At 38.7% G+C, this 18,388-nt stretch overlaps 1 protein-coding gene across 1 annotated transcript in view; it reads right to left on the bottom strand.

The window, feature by feature from the left end:
- Positions 1-2,505: 2,505 nt before the first annotated feature.
- Positions 2,506-18,388, bottom strand: part of rtn4rl1b (reticulon 4 receptor-like 1b) — a 159,409-nt gene continuing 143,526 nt past the window's right edge. Inside the window, exons 2-3 of the mRNA XM_084126955.1 lie at positions 9,603-10,054; positions 2,506-9,498 (exon numbers count right to left, since the gene is read on the bottom strand). Coding sequence (XP_083983081.1) covers positions 8,530-9,498; positions 9,603-10,054 — 1,421 coding nt within the window. The 3' untranslated portion in view covers positions 2,506-8,529. The remainder of the gene's footprint in view (positions 9,499-9,602; positions 10,055-18,388) is intronic.

Below are 18,388 nucleotides of genomic sequence, written 5' to 3'. Positions count from 1 at the left end.
CGCCAACATGGATCTGGCAATCTGAAGGATCTGGAGAGATTCTGTATGGAGGAATGGTCTCTGATCTCTTGTCAGTTGTTCTCCAAACTCATCAGGCATTATAGGAGAAGACTCAGAGCTGTTATCTTGGAAAAAGGAGGTTGCAAAAAGTATTTAATAAAAGGGGGCAAATAATTGTTCCCAACACATTTTGGAGAAAAATATTTATTTCATAATGTGATTTTCCCCCCACTTTCAGTTCTTTTACTTCAATGAAAGGTTAGATTTTTGCATTTTTTTAAATAAAATATCAAAAGGATAAACAATGCAGATTTATTTTTTACAGCCATCTTTGATCATATTTACCAAGGGGGCAAATAATTCTGACCAGCACTGTAGTTCATGCATTCATGATCTCTAGACTGGATTACTGTAATGCATTACTAGCTCAATAAACAAACTACAGTTAGTCCAAAATGCAGCTGATAGAGTTCTTACCAGGTCAAGAAAATATGATCATATAACCCCGATTTTATCATCTCTACTGGTTTCATATTAAGTTCCGTATCGATTACATCGATTAAGTATTCCTACTGACCTATAAGGCCCTAAATGGCTCCTGTGTATTTAACTGATCTTCTATATCGCCTCACAATCCATCACGCTCTTTAAGGTCACAAAACTCTGGACTTTTAGTAGTACCTAGGATATCAAAATCCACTAAAGGAGGGAGAGCATTTTTGTTAGAACTATAAATGTATTATATACAGTGTGGACATTACTTTGACAGTCACCTCTGATAACAGATCACTCTAAATTGTAATGTAGACATATGCATTTTTTTCTGTAAAGCTGCATTGAAACGATTTGTATTGTGAAAAGCACTATACAAATAAATGTGAATTGAATTGAATAATGTTCTATTTATTAAAACAAAGTATAAATCTCATCAAGTTAGCGTTTTTAGGCAGTTTTATATTAATTAAAAAAATTATTCACAAAAAAAATACCCACAGTCAGGTTGTTTTCAGGCCATTTCAAGTTTGATTTTGACATGACATAAAGCAATGATATCTAAAGGGGGTGAGTTGTTTACTTACTTTTTAATTGGTCTTCCCCATTAAAGCCATTAATTTGTTCATTCAGACTGATTCACAACTTTTTATCGCGAGATTTATCGCACAAACCAGTCATATCCAATCATGACCAATCATATCCAATCATAATGCAATGGAGGCATTGCCTCCTCTCATGTGACTTTCTCCCATTCATTCTCAACTACCCCCACAAAACCTTTTTTGAAAAAATAAAAATAAAATTCCCATAGGCTTTTGGGCACCACGCAAATATTTTTTTTCTCTTTTAAAACAAGCAATCATTTCTCAAACGTATTTCTAGCCTAGGCCTATATATACCCTTTCATCAGAACGTTCTAAATTCCCTGAATGTTTTGTTGAAAGTTTATTGTTTTCATTATTTTATACGTTTTTTTTTTCTTTTCTTGTGGACGTGCGATCTACCGCCAGATTACGCGCGTTTCATTTGAACGGCCATATATTACACTTAGCGTGTCCACTGGCACGTAGCAGAGCGAGTGTTTTCAATTAATTCCAATGGAAGTGGAGCTTTAAGCTTGCGCGTGAGCATGAAGCTAAACTTCTATATGAACTGAAAACGCTCGCTCTGCTCTGCGCTAGGCTAGTGGAAACGTCACCATACACATTCTGGGAGTGCGCTTTGCGGTTTTGTGTTTTTTGCGCCCTTTCAATCGAAATGAAACTGCCTCGCGACGCTCATGTATGTGTGAATCCACTACAGAGCATCAGCCTTGCACTTTCACGTTGGACTTTGCAAAAAAGTTGCAGAAAGAGCCAGAGTGTAAACGAGTGAGTTTTTACATTTTATTTTTAGTTCAAAACCTCACAAAACCATGTAGCTATAGAGATGCTATTGCAAGACCAGTCTAAAACCTTGGCATGTTTGCATTTCATTTTTCAATTGTCTAGATTTAGTTCAGTTTTTATTAAATAATATTTTTCAGCATGCTTTCTTTAAATTTATATGTTTAATGTTACATACTTGCAAGAACCCAAAGTCAGACTGACGTCAACATCCGACGTTGGACAGACGTTGGATTTTGGTTGGAAATGAAAGTTGGGTTGACTCAGAACCAAACGTCAGTCTGACGTGACGTCAGAACCTAACGTCATATTGACGTCAACATCCAACGTCGTACAGACGTTGGATTTTGGTTGGAAAGGAAAGATGTAATAATAATAATAGTAATAATAATAATAATAATAGTAATAGTAATAATAATAATAACAACTGAATGTATTATTTTGGGGGGGCACTCTAGGTGTCAGTGCTCAGGGGCACCAAAGAGTCTTAATCCGCCACTGTGCACACCCTAGCTTTCGATAAATAATTAAGGCAAGGAGAGGCGATAATATGTAAAAATGCATCTTATGTCAGGGCTCATCAACATCTGTAAACACACACACAGAGTAAATGCAAGCAAACACATTTAACATAAGAAGATATAGATTTTAATATCTTTATAAAGTTTTTTTTCCTGTTTTTTTGAGAATGACTCGTTAAACCATCAAATCACTAGGATGGAGAGACACAGAAGAGAGAGAAAGGGAAGGATGAGAGGAGACTGGATTGTGCAGTTTAGTCAGAAAATGGTGCCCTAATGGACAGACCAAATAAATGTTTAAACAAAAACAGAAAAATCAAATGAAAGTAATATTAAAAATAATAATTGCATTCTGAAGAGAAGTTCTTCAGAGATTCAGGAACCCTGTTGTAATCAAAAATGTCATTAATGATGTCAGTGTCATAGTACTGATTAATATTTCCATTGCAGATTGTGATGATACAGTTCTCCTTATTTTTACAAAGTGTGTCTTAGAACAGGAGTCGTAGTTCTCCTGTATTCCACAGCATCTGTGACGGGCAACCTGACAGTCTGTCATCCATAATGTCCCGAGTGTTCACGCGATTGTCCCTCTCCTGGACTCGTATTTGCATTCACAGCAGACACTGTAGAGGCAATCAAGCAGGCCTATGGCTCCAAAAGGTCTTTTTTTGTGGCCATGCTAAATTTGAAATGTGTTTTTGTCATCAAGTCTCTTAAAGATACATTTAGTTTTTGTGTGTGTTTTTTAGTTGTTGTTTTCTTTTTTTCTTCTCTGTCTTGTTAAAACAGATGATTTCACACCGCTTTAAGAAAGAGAGGTGTCTATGTTTTCGATGGCGGGCTTAGGCTGAAGGCGCTTTTCAAAATAGAGTTCACTTCAATTAGACCTGTGTCCCCTCCAGAGTCCACATCCCCATCAGCAGTCCATTTCTAAGTCCTCTGAGTCACAGCCAAACAAAACAAACAACACAGAGGACAAGAAACAAACACAACTCTAATTTTTTCATAGCTTTTTATACTGGACACGCACACACACACACACTGAGTTTTTTTGGAAGCAGATGAGGTAAAATGGGTCTCATTTGCTTCTATAAACAATATAGCAGCTAGTATAACCATTGGCTTTTATGTGCTGTTATAAAACAATACAGTCCAAAAAAGAATGATTCACCTGAAGTCACTTTTTAGAGCAAAAGTAAAGGAAATATGAAAAATAAATGCAGGAAGGTATTGAAAGGAAACAAAAAGCCATCTAAAGTGAAAAAAAAGAAGTTGTTTTTGGGCCTTACCTTTTCTGAGGTAAAGATAATGTATGTGCTTTTTACTGGCTATTCCGTTTATAACACTGTGTTTCATTTCATATAATACCTTTGTTTTGTTTCACATCATTCAGTGGAATTAGATAATATTTCACAAAGAAAGCAAGTCCTACTAATGGTTAAAACTCCTGATCTTAGGAGACCTTACACCAATATATTTGTGAATATATTTGGCAATAATGTGATAAATTAAACAAAGGGCAATGTACTTTTACTATGTTTACTATATACTTTTCATTTGATGGTATCCTATATGCTTGTTTGGTGTTTGTAATGTTAAAGAAAAGAAGTAGGCAACAATTTCTAAACACAATCTCCATCTTCACATATCTACGTTGCTTGCTTGTGTTTCATATCACACATTCTTTCTACACATTAGGGCTTTTCACACTGCGCTTAACCCTGGGTTATCATAGTTCTAAACACTGCTTTTAACCCCGAGTAAAGAAACGTTTCACACTTGTAATTTAGATGCGGAGTTAGCACCGCTTCCAATCAAAGTTCTTATGGAGATGATTACTCCACACTGTTTACAGTAAGTTTTTTTAATCGTTTTTCTATTTAAATATGCGCTAGGCTAGATGATCATCTTTGACTGTTACGCCTGGTCTCGCAGCTTTTTCAACGCGTTGCGCTCGAGGCCCAGCCTTCTTTTCCATTCATCAGCGTTGCGGCTCTGCAGTTGGATACTATTATGCAAGTCTCATGCTTTAAGAGCAAAAATGCTTTCTATTTGATCATCCCTTATGCCTGTCACTCAGACGTCAAAATATGTTGTCAAATTGAGCAGATAGTGAAACTAAAGTGCTTCTCCTCATGCGGTCGAATGAAGACAACGGTGCAGCATTTAAAGATCATTTCCGATGACTGACATCACCGAATTTACTGGTATTTTGGTGCTGATGTGTGAATGGTCTTTTACCGGTAAAAAGCCAGAAGTTTGTTACTTGTGTGAACAGCATATTTGTGTATTTACCGGTAAAGTCATTCTGGTAATTTTACCGTAATTTACCGGGATTGCTGTGTGAAAGGGGCTAATGATACTGACCCTGCAAATATGCAAATAAGAACGTTAACCAAGGGTTTAGGAATGTACAATATGAAACATCAGTTTATGAATACTTAATTGTTAACCCAGGGTAAAGTATGAAAACAGGTTTTGTTTTTTGGTCTTTTTGTGCTGTTTTTGGATGACGTTAATCAAATAACTTTTCCCAAGATGGCTTTACAATTTTCTGCTGCTCAACTCATTAAACATTAAACATAAAAATTATCTTTCCGCTTGGCTCCGGACACTTATAAATGGCGTGAACGACTTGGAGTTTTACGCCGACCTCGCTACATACACCGTTCGCAGAAGAAACTTCCGATTTATCACTGCTCGTCTTCAAATAATATTCCGTATCAACACCCGTGCTTCGGGTAAAACACAGCAGGAAAATCAACTTATCAACTTTGGAAATCTAAGATCATTGCGTTTTGATCCCGACCTCAGAACCTTCAGACGCGCATCTTCAGACTTGCGATGTGCGCTGTTGAACACTCGCTCTTTAACTGATAAAGCATCAGTGTTGAATGACATAATCATTGACACAAACCTGGACATGCTACTTTTGACGGAAATCTGGCAGGTGCCTAATGACCTTTTCAACTTGAACCTTTTAACACCACCTAGGTACATCTATTTCTCTCAACCACGTCTTCGTCGTAGAGGTGGAGGGCTGGCTGTTGTTTACCGTGAGACTATTAAAATATCCAAGATCGAGTTTCATGATGTTGCAGCATTTGAATACCTAGCGCTGAAAATGACTGGCCAAACGTCACTAGCTGTAATCTTAATTTACCAACCTCCAAATTTTTCCTCTGACTTTTTCTCTGAGATTAGTGAGTTACTTACTCTTGTCTGTGGTAGTCATTCATCTGTTATTTTGCTTGGTGATTTTAATATACATGAAAACACTGCACAATGCAAAGAATTGATGTCTGTGCTGGACTGTTTCAACTTAACTCAACATGTAACTTTTGCTACTCACTCCAGGGGTCATATACTGGATCTCATATGTACATCTGGCTTATATAATATTCTTGTTAATGGCTCTGATTTTGCTTTCTCAGATCACAAACTCATAAACTTCAGTTTTAGTTTTCCAATATCTATATCACCACCAGAAAATGCTCACCTATCGTAAAATCAATTACTGAAAAGGCTTCAACCTTGTCAGAATGTTTACTATCTAACTGTCCGTCAGAAATCTGCTGTATTTACAATAATGCTTTTTCTCAAATACTTGAGAGGCATGCTCCTGTTAAAACTAGACTGGTTCCAACTACTCGTGCCTCACCCTGGTTTACTCCTGAACTTCGAACGATGAAAACTGAGGGTCGCCGCCTAGAAAGACTATACAGGAAAACTGGACTCATTGGCACTCTCTGGCTTTTAAAGAACATTTGCTCAACTACCGTACAGCCCTCAACAATGCAAGATCCTCTTATTTCTCCTCTACCATTAGGAATTCCACGTGCAGGCCCAAATCCCTCTTTGCTATGGTTAACAAACTCACTAATCCACCACAACATGTTATTTCGGGCTCTGGGGTGCTTGTGAATAGCTTTTCCCAATTATTTTCAGACAAATTGAAGTCAATCACTGAATCCATCACCAAAGACACCCCTCCTACAAGTGACTCAAATGTTCATTTAATGTTATCTGGTTCAGCTCACTCAACAAACTCTTTCTCTGCTTTTACTCTGACTACTCCTGTTGCCATAAGTGATATAATTGTGAAGTCTAATTCCACATCCTGCCAGCTTGATCCTACACCTACTGTTCTGCTTAAGATGTGTGTCCTCGAGGTTGCACCCTTCATAACGCATATGATAAACTGTAGTTTGGCTTCCGCCATTGTCCCAGCAGAATTAAAAATGGCTGTGGTGACCCCCATTCTTAAAAAAACAGGCTGTGACCATCTAAACATGGACAATTACAGGCCAATATCTAATTTAACATTCTTCAGTAAAATTCTTGAAAAGGTTGTGGCTTCGCAATTGCGATCATATTTAGATGTTAATGGTCTTTTTGAACCTTTTCAGTCAGGATTTCACCCATCTCATAGCACTGAAACTGCTCTTCTTCGGCTGGTTAACGACATTCTTTTGTCCGTGGATTCAGGGTTAATAAACATCTTGATGCTTCTCGATCTAAGCGCTGTATTTGACACAGTCTGCCATGAAATACTGATCTGCCATGCATCACTGGTTACGCTCTTTCCTGTCTCATTTCTTACATTAGCGACAGAAAGTACTATATCACCTTTCAAGGGTATAGATCTGCCACTGCTTCGCTTACACAGGGTGTTCCTCAAGGTTCAGTTCTTGGCCCACTATTGTTCATCATCTATATATATCCACTTGGTGGCATCATACGCAGGCATGGTCTTCAGTTTCATTGCTATGCTGATGACATTCAAATTTATCTTACCACCAGCTCTGATAGGCCATCCCTCCCTGACTCACTCACTGCATGTATCAGGGACATCAAGCATCGGATGTCCTTGAATTTCCTCAAATTAAATAATAAAAAAACTGAGATATTGGTGATTGGCTCTGCTGCCTCAGTCAAAAGGATGGACCTGTCCTTTGATACTGATAGAGTTCATGTAAAGCCTTCGTCATCTATTCGTAACCTTGGTGTCTTAATCGATTCAACTCTATCTTTTGGCTCTCATATTTCTTCTCTTGTTAAAAACTCTTTTTTCCATCTTCGTAATATTGCACGACTTCAATCTTCTCTCACTTTAGCTGATGCTGAAACCTTAATTCATGCATTAATCACATCACGTCTGGATTATTGCAATGCTCTATTTCTTGGTCTGCCCAAAAAACTTATTGCAAGATTACAGTATGTTCAAAACTCAGCAGCAAGAGTTCTCACCTCCACCAGGTGTTCTGCTCACATTACTCCTCTGCTTCATGACCTTCACTGGCTACCCATGGCATTACGTATTCACTTTAAGGTATTACTTCTAACGTTTAAGGCATTAAATGGTCTTGCACCTCCATATCTGTCTGATCTACATTACTCTTATCGCTCTGCCTGGTCCCTTAGATCAGCTGAACTTGGTTTATAGTCCATCCCTCGTTTCCGGTTGTCTACTGTAGATGGAAGGTCAATTAGTGTTAATGCTCCTAAATTATGGAATTCACTACCCTTTACACTTCATAATATCTCATATGTGGCTACTTTCAAGACTCAGCTAAAAACATATCTATTTAACATGTATTTTGTTAATGTAATGTGACTATATATTCCGTAGCAACCTTGAGCTATGGAAAGATGCTATATAAATAAAACTTCTTCTTCTTCTTCTTCAATGAGCAGTGTGAAACGTGAAGCAAGATAACCCAGGATTCAGTTTACCCGGAGTTTAGAATGACCCAGGGTTAACTATTTAAAGTGTGAAAAGCCCTATTTATTTGGTTATCTGTTCTTTTTTATTTTAATTGTTTTCCATTTAGAAGGAGAGACCAGACCAATAGGAAATGGGGGGAAAAAACAACGGTGGCAGTGCAAGCATGTTCGGTTTGCTTTACTATTCTTCTTGTTCCCCAACCCAAATTTGAGTTTATAACATCCAGTGTTAAGTTTTCATCTATTTCAGTCTAAATGGCAAAGCTCCTTATACAATGTATTACACTTTATCACTCACACATACACACACAAACATACACACATTAGTAGGCCTGGTAATGCTGGAGCTAGAACTGATCTGAGGACTGCGGCGTATCCATGATAGTCCAGAATTGAGTTCAGCGCAGAATGAGCACAAGCAGTCCCAGAATACTAGAGAGAAAGAGATGTGTATGATGAGAGTGTCCACAGTTTGCTTGCTTGACCCCACTAGGGGGACGCACAGAGGTCCGGGGGGTACATTTGTGCTTTCTGCGGGTGTTTGAACCATCGGAAGATGTTTCATCATATTTCCCCGTGAAATCGGGAGAGGAATACTCCTTATCCGCCATCTCCTTTAAGATGTGGACCTCGTTGGGTCCTTTTCCCTTACTGCCCCGGACACGTTGGCGTGTGCAGTTCCGAGAGCGGCTGGGCCTTTGAGCAGGGTCTGCACCCGGAGACCCTCCTGGTCCTGCTTGTACACCATTTATGGCAGGTGGTGGCTGGGGCAGGGGAGAGGGAGGAGAAGGGTATTGTTCATTCAGTTGGGGGTGGTGTGGGTGTGTTTGTGGAGGCTGGGCAGGATGGGGCTCCTGCTTCAGTGAGACCTTATCTGTTCCTGCCCAAGTCTTGGTCTTACTCTGGTGCAGAGACTCAGATCCGGAACAGTTCGGGAAGTCCTCTTTTCTCAGTTGTTTCAAATCTTTGCCTGCCATTTCTGCCGGTGCCAAGCAACCCACTGATGACGTGGACCCCCGGAACTTTTTGAGCCAGTCCCACAGTGATAAAGCCTTACAGTCACACTCCCAAGGATTGTCGTTGAGGCGAAGGTACTCCAGGGCAGGCAGCTGGGTCAGACACTCTCCAGCTAACTCCGTTAAGGAGTTGTTGAACAAATAGAGAGTAGTAAGTCGCCGCAGGTCGTGGAATGCCAGACGATCCACCCACTGCAGTTGGTTGTGGTGCAGGAGTAGCCTGTCCAAAGCCCCCAGTCCTCTAAATGTGTTTTGGTGCAGGCTCCACAGACGGTTCCCGTGAAGAAACAGGTGGCTCAGGTTGTGCAAGTCCACGAAAAGATCATCCTGCAGATACTCCAAATGGTTGTCCTTCAGATACAGAAACAAAACAGTGGTTATATTTTTACTACAATAATACAAGAGAACCTACATTGCTATTTAATTTTTCTAATTACTCTATGTGTGTGTCTCACCTGCAGGTACAGATACTGGAGGTTGCGGAGACCCTGGAAGATGTTATTCGGCAGTGCACTGAGGCCACAGCGGTATAGATGGAGGGCATGGAGCCGGCCCAGCCCATGAAAGGTTTCTGCAGACAGTGAACGTAGGTGGCGATTGTCTCCCAGGTCCAATTCCTCCAGCAAGGTGAATCCTTGGAAAGTTGATGGCTCGATATATGTGATATTGTTGGAGTAAATCCACAGAGTGACCGTGGTAGGGCTAAAGTGGCCCCGCAGTAGTCGATGGATCTTGTTGTTTTGGAGGAAGATGCGCTCACTGTGTGGAGGAATGCCTTCCGGGACGGACAGGAAGTTGTGGGCTTGGCAGCTGACAGTGCTGGGGGCCATATAGCAAATGCAGTGACGTGGGCAAGACCAGGAGAGCTCCAGCCCACAGAGTACCAGCAGGAACTCCAGCCCACAGCCTAAAAAGAAAAGGAGAGAAAAACAGAGAGACTTAGTGTTTGCTATGTTAAACCTACAATACAGAATTTATGATACAAATTTAAATTAGTTTATGAATAAATTCACTGTTTGAATTTACTTAAAATGATTGATAATGTTGAATGATATCAAGTATGAGTAAGTTAAGAGCAGCATATTCCTGGTTTGTTGTTGACAAAGGGGTATTTGAGACTTGATGAAAAACTATCGTTATATCATTAACACACGGAAACTCAAAGGTCTTCACCACAACCCGTCAAAATAAAAGTTCGGTTTAACTTGATAATATATTACTAGCCTGACTACGTCAGACTTCGTACTTCCACTCAATTTCATTTCGCTTCTGTACTCAGTCTGAGACAGCGTAATAGCTTTCCGTTTTCCTCCGGCCTGAAAACAGCCGGCCAATCAACGAACAGAGGGCGGGCTGAGAGCCGTGACGACGTAGACACTGATTGTACCGTGGATGCGTAGATTTACTTCACATAATCTGCAAAAGTCGTTCACAGCCATGTTCACTCCGGTATTTCCGCTCGATGGTTTTGTTTTCGCATCATACATGTGTTTACAGTGGAAGTTAGATGCGGCTGAGCATGCGCATAACACACGCCATAACCAAACGTTATGTGATTGGCTTACGGGTAACCAATGATTTTAAACTTCAGACAAGCGCCCCCCCGCGAGAAAGAAAACACTTTTCAATTATGCCATGCCAGACTCTTTCTACGAAGCAAAGCGAAGTAGCAGAGTTTGGTATTACCAGATATCTCAATTTAATAATAATACTAACACTAATAATACAAAATTATTATCAATTTTTTTTTTTTAAGGAATAATCACACTTTTTCTTCTATGTTGCAATTTTAACAGTATAAAGCTCAGTTGTGCCGCAGGTATCGGTACCAGTTAAAATGTGAACGGTACCCAACCCTAGTCTGTAGGGATACCAGGTATAAAAAGAGGTTGTGGAAACGCTGTGATAGAGCTAGATCATGATGCAAGAATACACAGAAGAAAACATTTAATTTAATAAACAGTAAATTTTGTGATGACGACTGACCAAAACAAAGTTCCTGAAACAAAGTACCATACTCGTAATTTCAACTTTACTATATATCTGTAGGTGCCAAGCTTTACAGTCTATGGTGCCAAGTGCCTCATACTCATGGTGGTACCAAGTTAACTACCAAGACTTGGTCAACCAGCTTCTTCAGAAAGACTATTCCAAGGTTTGTTGAGGTTGGTTTGGTCTAAGATGGTCTATTCAGCAACAATGGTTGTGACTCGATGAAATAAGGTCTGCCCTATGAAACTAAGCCCATTTTGAAAAGGAAATAAACAATGACAAGAAAATAGAGTCGTTTTTGAGATTCTGAGCCCTTCGGGGAAGCTGCAAAATCTGGTATTTTACAAGTATTTATTTTGTCCATGTGTGTATAAATCTGGCTCACCCTGCTTCAGCTGAGACTGATCCCAGAGCCTACCAACAACCTCTCGAGTGCTTAGTTAAACCTGTGTTAAGCCTATGAGAGGCATACAATACCCCTGCTGCTTTCTGACATGCTTCCTTGGAGCCATTTTGTGTAACTTATCCACCAATTCATCTACACACAGAATGGCAGAGAAGGAGAAATTTTTCCACTATTATGAGAGTCCCATTTGCTCATGAGCGCTGGCTTTCCCCCCGCCCTTCTTTTAAAAGATGCATTATTCAAAGCATCATTCCTGTTATTCACTCAAAATTGATTCGCTCCCGCTGCCTCTTAACATCACCATAATCCTCCAGGTTTCTGCCTTCAAAATACAGAGGCAGGAATTACTCTTTTACAGGAGATGAGCGGATATTTATTGGAATAGCTTTCGACTCCAAATGTGTCTAAGCTATGGCATTCAGATGCAGACTCTGCTGACCTTTACCAATGATTCCCTGGGCGTCTGATGACAGCGCCAGAGCAGCTTGCCTCACCTGCGAGTGAGTCTCGCTCCCAGAGTGGCCGTGTAATCCCATTTGTCCAAACAGCATGCCCAAATGAAATATGTCCTCACCAACTGACTAAATAAGCAACCGGAACCCCTCGCAAGCTCCCCCCTTGGGCCTTACGTGTGGGATTAACAGAAAAATTGTTGTTGTTCTTGTAATGTCGATCAGCTATACTAAACAGTGACCTGGAGAAGAATTAGATATTATTCTATTGTTGCACATGTGCTTATCTGTTTCTTAACAAAAACTTGAAGGATATAAGCCTGGATATGGTACAAAACTGGATTTTAGCACTGATAGCAAACATTTCAGAATATGAGATGCTTTACTCAAACCGCCCCGTGAGGATGGGGTAGGTTTGTTTTTTGTTTTTTTTCAGGGTATTGAGCATGAGGGATTATAGCCGCCTATTTTTCCATACACTATCTCCCTTTTAAATTGGACAACAATCTGATGATGTCTGGTTCACAAGCCTCAAATAACCTCAGTGCTGTGTGTTCAGATAGACTGCATGTACAGCTGTGGGTTTGAGAACTACCTAGCTGAGAGGAACAGCTCAAAGGATAGATCATAATAAACTCCTCAATGTTTCCTCCTCAAAATAATGAGATCTGTAGTAATCCAATATTACTTTAGCTGTTATCCATTCAGTATGCTACTGGATTATTTTATTTTTTTCATTCTTTCCCCATGTGTTTTGTTAGAGTGACACCTGTCCTTTGAGTGAATGAGCGAAGGTGTGTGTGCTGTGTTGCTTATGGAAAGTTAAGCTTCTGGGGATTTCAGCCAAATAAATCAGAAAAGACAAGGCAAACAACTCAGCTTTGGCTCGCGGAGCTGCTGAGCCTCTTCCCCTTATTTTTCTTACTTGTTGGCTGTTTACGTCTGTTTTCAAACCCCTTTGCATTAAACTTTGCATATCACATATAATGAAATTCTTCCTCAGCACTTTACATAATAGACTTATTCCTTTGGTGTAGCACTGGCTTTTGTGGAGGCGTATCACCTAATCGCACATACTGTGCTTCACTCTGTTTGTCTCAGCTTTTGTCACACTGCAGGTGTAATTATTTTCCTCAAATTCCTGCTTTTCCTTCCATTTTTATATAAAACTTCAACAGAACTGGGCATCACCTTGTAGATAACAGCATGAGGTGAGATAAAGTTTTTTTTATTTTTTTTTATCATCCTTAGATAAAGAGACTAGTTATCTGTGGCCCACAAGCTAATCATGACCATCTTTTGCATTACAACATATTTTGCATTACAATGCATTTGCTAGGTTTTCTGATTGTCTTTAGTGTTCTTAATGTGGTTACTAGGGTGTTCTGGGAGTTTTATCGTGTTACTATGCAGTTGCTAGGTTGTTCTTAGTGGTTTTTAGCATGTTACTTTACAGTTGCTAGTTTTTCCTGAATATCTTTAATGTACAGCTGTGTGGTTGGTTAGTGTGTTCTTGTTTGTTTTTACCATTGTTGCATGTTGCCATGCAGTAGCAAGGATGTTGTGTTGCTATGCAGTTGCTAAAAAGCACTCAGAACAACCTAGCATGAAACTATGCAGTTGCTAGGTTTTCTGAATGTCTTTACTGTGCAACTGTGTGGTTAAACCCGGATGTTCTGTGTGTTTTTAGCATGCTAGCATGCAGTTACTATGGTGTTTTGGGTGGTTTCATGGTAGTTGCCTGCTCACTATATATTCAAGTATATCTGCCTCCATATCACACCATCCCTGAGTTGTCAGGCATGCATTAGCTCAATGTTATTTTGGTGAGGATTTTTTTCTTCTCTTTTTTTCCACCTTGCAGTACTAAACTAAGTCCAGAGAGATCTGCTGCCTCACACTTGTCACCTCCCTGATCCTGGTCCTCTTTCAGCCCTCTTGGATCCCTTACACACAGCAATTTACACCCTCCTCATCCAGAGACAAGTTGAGAGCAAGAACAGGGGAGGCTGGATATTTTTAGTGCTGTGAAGAATGATAAAGGGCAATAGCGAGATGAGAAGTAATAATGAGAAGGAGTGATGGGACAAGGGTTTGTCATTTACTGAATATATTGCATAAGGATGAATATTGTCATGTTTTTTTTTTTTTTGCTCTCAATGAGCCTGTCACCTGTCACAATCTGGTCCAATGATGACGATGACCGATCCGAATAAGTTCAATAACAATATTAAATAAAACAGAAACAAGTAATCCACAGAAGAGAATGGTCTGCATGTAAAACACAACAATACCAGACAAAGACTGAGAACCAATGAGGAACTTCAATACACAGTGCTGATGAACCAAACAACAAACATAATAAACTAAACATAATGGTGACATCACCAAATCAAATTAATACGATTGTTTTGACCACTCTCCACAGCGCTTCGGTCAATAACACCAATCCCAGCTCCCAAAGCTCGGAGAGGGATTATGGTTGTGGAACAATGGAAGTCATGTTGTTGTGTGTGGCATTTTCCATGGTCTCATGCTATTGTAAGCCACCAATCTCACCCAGAACACTTCCTCAGTTCATTCTTTTATTTTCCCTTTCATTGTCTGTCTTTCTTTTCTCAACCTTTCTATCATTTTGAAGGCTTGTTAAGCTGAGGTTGATTAAGCAGCCTGCAACTGGGCTCGATGTTTGACCCCGTGACCCCACGGTCACCATGGCTTTTCATGCCATGCAGATTTTAAGTCTAAATAAGGAAATCAGGAAAATAAATAAATAAATAAATGAATAAATTAAGGCATAAAACAGAATGGCTTTGGTCCCCAGACAGTCAGCGCAAAGTAAGTGCACGGAATATCAATGAAACATAGTTCACACTAAATTCGCCCTCATGAATAACACATGGTTGCTAATAGGAGAGAAATGGTCCGTCTGTTTCCCTCCGTGACTCTGCCCACCATTACACTGGATAAACTCAATTTCCTATTTCTCTCTAAGGACCCTGATAAGCACTTGGCTGTTTGTTGCCTTGCTCGCACAAGTCCGCAAATGACATGCTTCCACATAATAGGTGTTCATGCTGATGTTCGCACATACTCACAGTGTTTGACAATCAAGCTAATGGCAAAGCAATAAAGCTCTGCATTGATTGGTTTGAGCCTTGTTTGCATAGCCAAAGGGAAATCAAGTGAGTTTTTAGTCATTGCAGACATTATTTTCTAAGTTAAACTGTGGTTATAGGTAGACAGACATTAGATGGATTAATCATAGACTGAGAGGTTAAAAACATGATCCCATGGTGTTCATGAACAGTATTCGCTGTGTCACACACAAAAGCAAGATTAATGTACTGCTGACATAATAGGCAACTTCATATTTGTCCTCTCGACACGTTTTGACCTAACTAGGGGTCTTCAACAGGGGGTCCATGACGATACCACAGGGGTTCCGTCAATTATTCTTGTGAAAATATAACGAACAAAAACACCTCAACCAAAGCTAAATTTTGGAAGCTAAAGTTCAGTTTTAAAAATGAATTTGCAATGTACAAGTATGATTCATTTATGATGTTTATTGCAAAGCCTACATTTTTTATGCACAAAGTACAGTGTGTAAATACATTAATATTGTACTATATGCGTGTTTTTATAGGCCAAGCTTAAAATGCAAAATCCACAGAGAGGTTCTTGGCCTGGAAAAGGTTGAAGGCCACTGGTCTTTATGTGTCAGGTAATTTGTTAAAGATATAAAGGTCGGGATGAGCTGTTTTAGGGAAAAGAAAAGTACCACAATGTCATCATGTCGCAAGGTCGCTTTGGTGGTGTGAAAACCAATTATCTGGAAAGCGAGGCTGATCTCTACAGCACGGCAGACCTTTATCGAAGAAGTGATTGAGGCTTTAGTCTGTGAACAACTAACCACTGTACATTGAATAATCAGATTTTATTATGATCTACATTAATTTACGTGACATTTGTTTGAAGTGGCTATTAGTTTAGTGCAATGATTAATGGCAGCAATTTGACTTTATTATATTGGTGTGATCCAGTGCCTTAATATGACATGGTGGTTCTGTTTCCCAAAAACAGCCCGCCCTGAGCTTGCTAGTTAGTGACGAGCTTATGCTAGCTAATGTAATAACTATCTATCTTAATATGAAATGACAAGCTGTTTATTTGCTTTTCATCACAGCAGCATGCTAGACTAAGTTAAATCCCTTCATTTGAGAGAGAGAGAGAGAGAGAGAGAGAGAGAGAGAGAGAGAGAGAGAGATGGTTATTATTTATTAAATAAGATATTGCAGTGGCAACATTCTGTTGTGCTTAATTAATTACAACAATAATGAAAGGCTGAGATGTCTCATAATTAATGACTGTGTGTTTCACTGTGTGTGTGCTTTGCTATGTGTGTCAGTTCCAAAAAAATGTATTAATACATTAACACATGGCTGTATTTCTTTATAAATAGAGTAAACCCCTCAAAACCAGCTTACGCGTGTCCTAACCATTCAGGAATGATGCAATATATGGGAAAATATCACGTACACACACTCACACAAACACGTAAATAAACATTATTCAAACGTTTTTGATTATATTTTTAGTTTTTAAAGGTTTAAGTTGCTCTATTGCCCGCCAAGGATGCAATTATTTGATCAAAAAACAATAATATTGTGAATATTATTATCTAAATAACTGTTTTCTATTTTAATATATTTAAAATGGAATTTATTCATATGATTGAAATTTTCACCGTCGTTAGTCTTCAATGTCACATGATCCTTCAGAAATCATTCTAATATGCTAATATTCTAATAAACTTTAGTTGAAAACAGTTGTGGTGCCTATTATTTTTGTGGAAACCATAGTCTTTTTTCAGGATTTTTTTTTTATAAATAGAAAGTTTAAAATAAATAAAATTTGAAATGTATATTTTGTCACAATGTAAACATATTTACTGTCACTTAATTTAATTCCTCCTTGCTGAATAAAATAATTGATTTCTTGCTAAAATAAATCAATTAAAACCTTTGTCCTCCATCAACCACAATCATTAAAAGCGACAAGCCTTTTGAAAGTTGCTTGTTTTTTTGCTGTGATTAGTCTTGACCTGAAAATATATTGTTCTACAACTTCATATATTTGATAACTTCATTCTGGTTAACTTATACCTTCAAATTACTTCTTTTAAGAAAAATAGAAGTTGAGAAGTCCACCCAAGTATAGTTGAATTCATGTGTGTATTTCTAACCTACCTCTATTCTAAATATTTTCCAGAATAATGGCTTTGTTCAATTTTTGTATTTTAGGATCATATTTAGTCTGTTGTAAGTATTAGCAATTAGGTAATTATAGCAATTATGTCAATGAGAAATCACAATTTAGATTATATAAGCTTTGCAAGTGAGTGCATGTGTCCCCAAGAAAAAACTGACATCACTTAGGCAAGGCAAGTTTGTTTATGAATGTAGCACATAATACACAGTGGTAATTTAGTGCATTGCATATAATGATTAAACAGACATCGAGTCAGTTTTAAAATAAACAAGATTAAAAAGTATAAAGGCCATTCATTGAATTAAAATAAATTGAGTGATTTACAGTATATACACACCTGCATGGGCCAACAAAAATGGCTAAATTAATACACTAAATAATATTTTAATTCACGCGTTACTTCAGTAAGCCTAACCCTTTTGCTAAATATTTACCTAAACCCTTTTAAATATTTAGAATAGAGCTAGGTTAGGTGTGTATGTTCTGTTTGTTTCATTCACTGATAGCAGGCTGTTGCAATGCAAGTGCTTTTCTTTTTTCATTCCTGTTAAGGGTCACTTTCCTAATATTTTTCCTCAATCAATCACTCCACACTTTTCCTCTTAGGAAAATAAAACAGCAATTATACTGTCTTGGCCCTCTCTTCAGTAAAAACAGTAGGCCTACTTATTTTCTGTGATTGTTTTATAATTTGCAGAGTGATTACAAAGTGGCCATTTGGAGAACTTCAGCCTTGAGAGTGTTTCCTTCCAGATCCTTAAACTCGATGCAGCAGGACAGAATAGAAAATAGCTCTTCATACTGTTATTGATAAAATAACAATGTTAGGATGGACCAGCATAGGCTGATTTTCAACGACTTAGCCTCCCTGATGCCAAATATAAAGTCCTAAGACTGGAAAACCATTGTACAAATTTTCATGAGCTAGTGGCGCTTACAGCAGTCAAAACTTTGTCTTTTGACATACAAGATGACATTGTACTATAAAAAATATCCTGTAAGTTTCAGAACTCAAAACTTCCTAGTGAGGCCAAAAAAAGCTTTTATTAAAAACCAAGCCCCCAAAACGATTTCAGATTTTGCCTCAGTATGACCTCATGGTGCGATGAAAGACCGC

This window comes from Abramis brama (assembly GCF_963993115.1).
Source record: "Abramis brama genome assembly, chromosome: 10".
In the NCBI taxonomy this organism is placed as follows: Eukaryota; Metazoa; Chordata; class Actinopteri; order Cypriniformes; family Leuciscidae; genus Abramis; species Abramis brama.
The sequence above is the reverse complement of the archived record's forward strand: the minus strand, read 5'-3'. Positions and strand labels throughout refer to the sequence as shown.